Source organism: Trachymyrmex septentrionalis, unplaced genomic scaffold (genome assembly GCF_001594115.1).
Source record: "Trachymyrmex septentrionalis isolate Tsep2-gDNA-1 unplaced genomic scaffold, Tsep1.0 scaffold16, whole genome shotgun sequence".
NCBI classification, from domain to species: Eukaryota; Metazoa; Arthropoda; class Insecta; order Hymenoptera; family Formicidae; genus Trachymyrmex; species Trachymyrmex septentrionalis.
Window position 1 is genome coordinate 482,345 of NW_017304758.1, and position 9,792 is coordinate 492,136.

General features: G+C 29.3%; 1 protein-coding gene across 1 annotated transcript in view; it reads right to left on the reverse strand.

The window, feature by feature from the left end:
* The window catches only part of LOC108746091 (pyruvate carboxylase, mitochondrial), a 22,203-nt gene that overhangs the window by 2,746 nt on the left and 9,665 nt on the right, over positions 1–9,792 (reverse strand). Inside the window, exons 3-10 of the mRNA XM_018482629.1 lie at positions 8,485–8,803; positions 7,921–8,071; positions 6,252–6,463; positions 5,447–5,649; positions 4,234–4,495; positions 3,418–3,736; positions 2,015–2,065; positions 160–627 (exon numbers count right to left, since the gene is read on the reverse strand). Of these exons, the coding sequence (XP_018338131.1) occupies positions 160–627; positions 2,015–2,065; positions 3,418–3,736; positions 4,234–4,495; positions 5,447–5,649; positions 6,252–6,463; positions 7,921–8,071; positions 8,485–8,803 (1,985 nt within the window). The remainder of the gene's footprint in view (positions 1–159; positions 628–2,014; positions 2,066–3,417; positions 3,737–4,233; positions 4,496–5,446; positions 5,650–6,251; positions 6,464–7,920; positions 8,072–8,484; positions 8,804–9,792) is intronic.

Here is a 9,792-nt window from a genome sequence, read left to right on the forward strand (position 1 = left end):
AACTGGGATAACAATATCACAAATTAAATTCATAAGCGATTTATTGATATTGATATTGTGCTACTAAGCATTTTAAAAAGGAATATTTGTTTCGATAATGTTTCCTTGTTAGTTGCATTAGAGTTATATGTATAGTTAGATCGTTTTACAAAAACTCACCAACGATAAGATTCGGCAAGTAATTGAGTGAGTCAAATACTCTGAAAATGTCCATTCCGGTTTTCACAGCCAGTTCACAAAACTTAAAGACGACGTTATCAGGATAGTTCGTATACCCGACAGCGTTAGCGCCTCTAAGTAACATTTGGAATGGAATATTAGGGATAGCCTTGCGCATATCTTCCAGCCGTTCCCAAGGGCACTCATGAAGAAACCTTAAAGCCACATCAAATGTCGCACCGCCCCAGTTTTCCAGCGAATAGAGATTGTTGAATTTGTGGGCAACGAATGGTGAGATCATCAGCAAATCGTGCGATCGTACACGAGTCGCTAAGAGGGACTGATGGGCATCACGGAATGTAGTGTCCATCAAAAGGAGACCCTTGTGCTGTCTAATAGTTTTAGCGAAAGCTTCCGGACCTTGTTCTTTATAAATATGTCGGAATCCTTTCGGAGGATCCAGAGGTTCTGAAAAGAAGCGCAAAAGAAGATTAATTTGATGCTTTTTTTAAAAGAACGGATTGTTATTTGGTACGTGCTGTTGTTAGTAGGCATGAAAAATGTTTATGAGAAGCGATGAATTATAGATATTTATTGTTGATAAAAGATAAGAATAAGAAACAAATCATTTATAAAGTAAATGTTTACACAATTATTTACTTAATATTGAGTTATATTAATAATGGGGATTTATAAATATTTTAAAAAACATTAATTTTTTTAAATTAATTTAATTTAAAATTAAATTAATTAAATTGAATTAAATATTTATTGTGTTGATTATTTGCTATTAATGTTTTTATACAGGGTGTCCCGTAAGTTTTTGCCAAGCATTTTTGAATAGAACGGAGCAAAATTGAGTCGAAAAGTCTTCTACCATTTTGCAATTTTCGCAATAATTAACAAAATATTAATTAAAAATTGTTGAATATTGGTCTTCAATATTTTTTTACTCAAAAAATTATTAACTTTACAGAAAAACTGTAATAAAAATCATTTATTTTCTTCTCATAGAACTCTAAAAATTTTTTCAGAATTTTTTATCAACTTTTTAGTACTGCATTTTTTTATTTTTACCAACATGAGAAAATATGGTATTAAAAAATTCTGAAAAAATTCTCAGAACTTTATGAGAAGAAAATAAATGATATTTTTTCTCGCTGTTTTTCTGTAAAGTTGTTAATATTTAAATAAAAAAATTATTGAAGACCAATATTCAGCAATTTTTAGTAATTAATATCTTATTAACTATTGCGAAAATTGCAAAATGGTTTAGTCTGCTCTATTTACACAAAAACGCTTGGAAAAAACTTTCAGGAAATCCTGTATATATAAATAAAATTATATGAAAAACATTAAATATTAAATAAAAATTTTCGCGTTAAATATTACTTTAAGTATTATACTTTAAATATTGCTGCATTATTAAATATATTTTTTTCATTTCGAAAATGCTTTGAAATTTAGAGTAAGAAAATATTTTATAAGACAGGCATAGCATTTGCAAATTAATATATCGCTATGAATTAAATAATAAATTAATATTTTAATAATGTAGCAGTATATATATATATTATTGTTAATAGCATTATTATATAATAGCTCATTTAATATTGGTACATTTAATATATTGAATTAATTAATTAAATTTAGAAAAACTTGTTTAGAATAAATTCCAATAAACAAATGTCTGCCAATCTGAAAGAACAATAACAAATTAAAAAAAAATTCGTTTATATTGTATATACAAAATTTGTTATACTGTACCAGTTTTTAGCTTCTTTCAATCTTCACAATGCTAAATCTTAAAATAATATAAATAAAAAAGGCATTACATATAACACTGTAACCATACCTGGTGCGTCGGGATCATTGGTTTCTTCTGCAGCTGCAAGCTTAGCAAAGTCTAAAAAAATTGCCAAACAAAAAATAAAAGCATGCGATAAAGAGTGAAGAGTGTAAAAGAGGGAAATTAATATTTAAAGATGTAAGTCACTATTACAAGAGTATGACAATGAAAGACTTTTTAAGACTTTAAGAGACAAAGATTTTTGGGATTTGTCTCAATTTATTGAATTTATCCCATGTGTAAACGAATAGCGTATACCGGTGATATACTTTAAATATAAGTGGGTTTTTTTTATTTTAATGCGAATAGAATATTGAATTATTTTCAAGTAATTACTAATCAGTAAAACAACATGCTGTATTATTACTTGTTAAAATAATGACAATAAGTAGAGACATATGAAGATGTTTCGTGAGCCCATTTACGGATTCGCGTAATGTGCAGTGTGCTTAATGTAGCGCGGTGCAATAATTATGTTGGAATTTAGACACAAGAACACACCAAAAAGAAAAAAAAAGATTTTTAGAACGGTTAAATTGAGTGTCCCTATAAACCCAGCAGAAAAGCGTAAACGGTTTGTTACTTATAAGCAAAAAGGATGTTTACTATTTATTGTATGAATATCATATTTCAAAATTATCGTATAAGATGTTGGTTTGCGTATAAATATATATGGGGTGTATATTAGATATGTATGCTAGTATCAATGCGAGACACTATCGTGTCTCTAGTATCGTGATTCAATATTATTGTTTGCCTTTATTTAAGCCATTAATTATTGATTAATGAAATTCAAAAAATAATGTAATTCTTTAATATGTAAAGTCGAGTGTTTATAAATTTATAAGGATTTTAAACGAAGGAAAAATCTCATTATGTATTAGAAAACATTAAATTATTTCTTTAGTCATTTGTTAATCTTCAATTACTTTGATTCATAAACATATACAGGGCATCTATCTGGAAACAAAATCGGAATGGATTTCGATCGGAATTATTCCGTTTTTTCCCCAGAAAACACAATAGAAATATAGGGAATAATTGAATAATTCCGATCGGAATCCATTTCGATTTTGTTCCATAATAGGTGTCCATGTTAATTTACAGCAATCTTTATGTAAACGTTAATCTGATCAGAGAATTAGTAGACATCCTGTTTAATAAAAAAAATTAAAAAAAGAAAAATATATAATCCCTATTTTGCTGATCCATAAAAGCACGTCCTCTGTACGCCTCTGTTCTAAATATGGCTAGAGTAATTTTCCCACCTAAGGTGGACAGTATTTAATTTAATTATCAATATCGAAATTTAATAGGATTGAGATTCAGTTATCGAGATTTTTTATGATGTAGAGTTTAAAGGGTATGTCATCCCCAATTATTGCATTCGTTGGTAACCGATCGTGTACCTAGAGCAATCTGCGGAATATGCGGTTTGATGTCCGCTGGTTTCAGTTGAGTAGCTAATGGCGTGCTTGGGCCATTCACCAGGACAGTACCGAGGTAATTGAGCAATTTCTGAGCTCGATTCTGGCTCGGCTGGAATTGAAAAAGCTGAGGATGCTCGTCGATGAAATATGTATCGACAATACCGTTGAGGAACTTTTGATTTTCCAGGACATTTAGTAGAAAAGGTATATTTGTCTTTACTCCTCGCACGCGGAATTCGCGAAGCGCTCGATTCATTTTGGCGCAGGATGACGGAAGATCACTGGCGTGGGCGATTACCTGAGAAAGCAAAAAATATATTATTTATATTCTTTAAATATAGTCTGTAAATTCTTTGAAGTAAAATCTCACTCTAAAAAGTGAACATTGAGTCAGTCTTGAAAGAGTGGTTCAATTTTCAATTTTTAATGCCCATTTCCACTAATGTAAATTAATTTTAATCTCGGTTCAACTTACTCATGTAAGTTAATTTACATTGGTAGAAACAACATAAGAGTAAGATTCACTCTAAAAGTTTTAAAAAGTAGATAAGGTAATACAATTTTGAACATGGTATAATTCTGAAATTCTGAAAATATTTTTTCGAGATTCAAATTTGGTAACTATATAATCTCATTGTGTGAAGAATATTGAAGTTGTGCCAAACAGAAAAAATCAAACTTGGACTTCGAAAGTTGGATTTAATTTTATTTCGTTCAGAATTGTACCATGTTTGAAATTGTACCTTAACATTGTAAATGAGTTAAAATTCTTTACAATTAGGATCATTATTATACCTTAACAAGTAGAGAATCATAATACGGTGAGATTATAGCACCAGCGAATGCGGAGGCTCCATCCAATCGGATACCCATACCTTCGCCAGAACGAAAAACTTCTATTCTTCCAGTATCCGGTTGAAAATTCTTAGCCGGATCTTCCGTGGTCACTCGACATTGAATCGCGAATCCTTGAGGTATGATTTTGTCTTGCGTCATACTGAGTTCTGGTAGTGTCATTCCCTCGGCGATTCGAATTTGGGATTGCACGAGATCGATTCTGAAAGAATGAAGATGACAAAGTGACATGTAATAATTGACACTTGTGTAAAACGTCACGCATATTAATGTTACGATTTAATCAGAGAATGGAAGTAACGCGTTACACCCATTACAAATTTTTTTTGTTGATAATGAGTTGGTGACAGTGTTATCCTTGGAGAATCAGTAACTAGTAACAGTACACTCAGAGAAAAAAAAGTTGTATCAATAATTATAAATTTGTAATGAAATAGCACCTCAACTATATACGTAATCGTATTATTAAATTCTAATAAGAATACTAGATTAAGTGAACTAAGAAAATATAGTAACATTAATCATATAATCAATTACAAATAGTTAATATTACTATATTTTCTTAGTTCACTTAATTTACTTATTATTTTTATTAAAGCTTTATAATATATACATAGTTACAAATTTGTATATGCATTTCTTATTTATTTTTGTCTTCCAAGTTCGAAACCAACACTGCGCCTTTTATTGTAAACTCACTTTAGAGAAAAGATTTTTAATGTATTCCTTAAAATTACTTCAACAATGATTAGTTACATGATTTAGAGTGCTTTATTAAAAAAAAGTTTTTGTCTAAACTAAAAAAATATAATTGTTATATCTATTTGCATGAAGTTCAAGTAACTACTCAATATTGTTGTGTCACTATTTCATTACCATTTAATAGTGCATACATTTGTTACTGTGACTATATTTTTATAACATTCAGCACTACTTCAGTTTCTATTACTTTGTAAAACTAGTTAACAGATACTTCAATTGGAAAGTTATCAAATTTATAATTGCCAGAACTATTTCGTTTTTTCTCAGTGTAACTATATAGTTACTTTTAAAAAATAACTTTCTATTTTCTTTCATTTAATTATTTAAAAAAAGTAGAAGAGAAAATGACGAAAAAATACGTAAAGATATTTATCGTTTTTTATATCATTACCCTGTTATTTCCTCGGTTACTGTGTGCTCAACTTGTAATCTGGCATTGACTTCAATAAAGTAGAAATTTCCAGATTCATCAACCAAGAATTCCACAGTACCGGCATTCGAATAACCAACATGTTTTGCTAATTTGACGGCATAGTCAGTCATTTTCTCTCGAACCTTAGGCGACAATGCTGGAGCTGGCGCAATCTCGACAACCTGCGTATTTTATGAAAATGCTATAATAAAACTTTGATATTCAAGTTTTTATATCAATCGAATCAATCTTGGTGTGATATTACGTTTATAATATAGAAATGCAATAGGGCCGTATTTTACGATATCTAGATATTAGTTATTTTGAGAACTTATATAAACCTGCGGACTACAATCATGAATCGCGTACGATTGCGTCATTGTCCTTGTTTCGAACAAGACGAACGAACGTCATCGCGGTGAATGTATGTACATTGCTTTTAGGATTCATCCTTGAGAAAGTCTTGTGGAGAAAAAAACTCGGCAAATTCTAATTTGTTCATAGAACGAAGAAATTGGTCAAACTGAAAACTCTATTATGTTTAGCGAATAACAATTTTAACGTATATCTTATGTCTTGATACAATATCTATATATAATGCTATTCCTTAAAATAGAAAACTCTGTTTGACAGATTTAAATGAGAACAACAAATTCTACTATTATCTCTTGATAATATTATTATATATTGATTATTGAATATTATATTTAATAATCAATATTCCAATTATGATGTTTTTAACTGATTGTTACGTGACTAAATTAAAATTAGCCAGAGTATTGACCTTTTGATGACGACGCTGCACGGAACAATCGCGTTCATATAAATGTACAACATTGCCAGCATGATCTCCAAGTAATTGAACTTCAATATGACGTGGTCTCTCAATGAATTTCTCAATGAACATTGCGCCATTTCCAAAAGCAGCCGCCGCTTCGGAAGATGCACGATCGAACATCTCGCGGACTTCCTCCATTTGTCTTACAACTCTCATACCTATAAAAATTGATTAAGATGATTTCAACGTTCTGAAGAAGACTCGAACAGAGCAGAAACATGTAAACATGTTTGCTCGTATTATGTTAACTTTTAAACATTTTTTAGCTCATCTAAAATCGTACACTGCTTCTTAATTGCCTTTCTTGTTTTGATAATTTTTTTTCTCATATCTATACAATGACAAAATTTTTTAATAATGTCACATTTGCATACGTATATAATTAATTTTAAGAAACATTATGTGATAGAGTTTCATAAAATTTAAATCCATTCCTTAAATATTAGTTAATAAAATCGAAATTTATATCTAATATCTTAATATACGATATGTATCTTACGAATTAACTATGAAATCATCTTATTATGTCAAAGTAATTAATAAATTTAGTATGAAAACTATCTATGGCTACGTTTACACCGTGCGCTCAGTTCGCGACCTATACGATATGTGTCTTTGTTTAACAGAATAAATAAGGATACTTATTGTATAAGTCGCTGATTAAGCGCACGGTGTAAACTCAGCCTATTTCTCTTCTATTAAAAACTATAGTAATAAATTCATACATAAACATTTAAAATTTATAAAATCATATTGATATGACAGATAATATGAAGAAAATATTTTTCTATTTTGTGAACAAAAAAATGAAATCATAACATATTTATTATTATTATTATTATTATATTATATTCTCTCTCTCTCTCTCTCTCTCTCTCTCTCTCTCTCTTTTTCGGTAAAGTGATTTATAATTTGATAGTCCATACATGTCTGCGTTGATAACAAATTTTATTTTAACAAATATGGACTTTTAATTATATTAGAAAAACACATCACTTCCAAATTATTGCAACATTATTATAATTAAAAAAAATTTTTTTAGATATTTTACATAACATACTTAAATGTCATAACATAGTTAAATATCTATTACTAGGTTATGCATTTTTGTCCAGCAGACTCTGTAAGTCGTTTTGCCACTACAGAAAAACTTGCCATAAATGTACTTTGAGTGTCGATAATGTTTGCATTGTTCGATAACGAATAGACACGTTTTCCAAACACGTAAAACATTATTCAACAGAAAAAAATATTCTTTGTCCACATGAGATATATATTTACGATCTTAGTGGCTACAGCCAATTGTGTTGCTTTAGTAACAGTAAATTTAGCTTACGTATGAATAATGTGTGTGCAATAGTATAAAACTTTTCAAGTAAATCTGATAATGCCAGCATCGAATTATTTTTGCAATAAAGCAGCAAATTTTAAATTACTTTTTAGTAAAGAGAGAGAGAGAGTTTATAAATGTATTGCATCCTGTTTCAAGATTAAAAATTTATAGTATTTTAGTTTTTATAGCAGTTTTGCGATTAGCAGTTGCTAATATTTCTTTTATATTTAAGTAAATTAAAATGCTATGACTATATATTAGTTCTCGATGTCTTAGACATACCTCGTCCTCCACCTCCATACGCTGCCTTAAAGATAACCGGAAGACCGTGCTTCATGCAGAACTCCATCGCCTCATCAGAACTTGTTACAGGCCCATCTGTTCCCGGAACGATGGGTACTCCAGCTTGAATCGCGGCTTGTCTGGCAGCCACCTATCAATTAAATTGTATTATATTGTGTCTTAATTCTAAGATTGTTGGAGTATTTTGTAACTAAAATTAATCAAAGTCGTTTCTAGAATGTTATCTGTGGTGAGCAGTTCTATAAATTTTCGATGTTTTATATTACTGCGCTTAGGAATTTTAAATCCAAAACGTAACAATTTGCCAATAAAAATATAAGTATTTAAAACTCGAACGGGCAAGTGAGAATAGCTCCGTGGTTTTTCTTTGCGTTTTCTTAAAAAGTTTATTCTTCAATTTCTTACATTAGTCTTGTGTTGTTCTTACGTCAGCTCGCTTCGAGCCATCTTCAATGAATAATCTTCAACAATTGAATGTTCGTGCTTAACTGTTTCACATAGTATTCATTACTGGTTCGCGCGCGCAATATAATAACATTCTACCTTGTCTCCCATTTGTTGGACGACTTTAGGACTAGGTCCAATGAATCTGATGCCGGCATTAGTAACCGCTTGAGCAAAGTCTGCTCTTTCAGAAAGGAATCCATAACCAGGATGTATAGCGTCGACATTGTTTTCTTTGGCTACTTGGATAATCTCAGGAATATTCAAGTAAGCTTGAACGGGTAGTAATCCTTTACCCACTAAGTAACCTTCGTCTGCTTTCTGACGGTGCATCTGCATTTTATCCTGCTCCGAGTAAATTGCTACGGAGCGAATGCCAAGTTCCGAACAAGCACGAAATACACGAACGGCAATTTCTCCTGAAATATTATATTTATAAGTTAAAATTTTACACAAAATTATAAAAAAATAATATGACTTAATTGTTTGATTGGACATTATATAGTGCCCGTTTTATTAATTTTTTGTTACAGTTTTATTAACTATATTTTCAAAACTGGCTAATACATTTAATATTGAAAATTAAGAAAATGAAAAAAAGATGATTTTTAATAACATTTTTGTTAGAGAAAATTAATTTCAATTTGTTTAACTTATCTTAAAAAATTTCATATAGACAGTAATATTTTGAAAAGTATATATATATATATATATATATACAAATTTTTGAAAATAAGTTGAACAAATTGAATTTAATTATCTCGAAAGTTTATTTTTATTTTTTTTTAATATTAATGTTCATATAAATATATAAAATAATTTCAAAACATTTTTTATTAGACCACATAATAGATTTAGAATGGCAAAATATAAATTAATAAAAATATATGAGCCATGGGGAGTTTATTGAAATGTATTACGATTACGATATGAGCAAATTATGATATACGGTTTAATTTAATAGAGTGCCTAAGATACACTCGATTCTCGGTCCTACATAAAGAACAACGTTTCTCGTGTTGATTAATCACACAACCTTATCCTATAAAAATCAACAAGTCATTGATAGCATTCAATAATCCATCAATTCAAACAACGTCGGTATATCATACAGTGAAAGTAATGATTGCTTTCAATTAAAGTAGCAATTATTTGAAATGTGTATTAATTTTTTTCTACTATTTCCTTAACCTATTATTAACAAATTTCTATATATATTACAAGTAAAATACCACAGTATATTTTTTATTAAAAAATGCAATCAAATAAAAAAGGCCCAAAATATAATTATATATACAAAATATAATTATATATGTACAGCGTATATATAATTATATTTTGTAATTTATTAAAATATTAAGTAATAATGAAACATTAACAGCAAATTGTCATTGACAAGCATGTTAA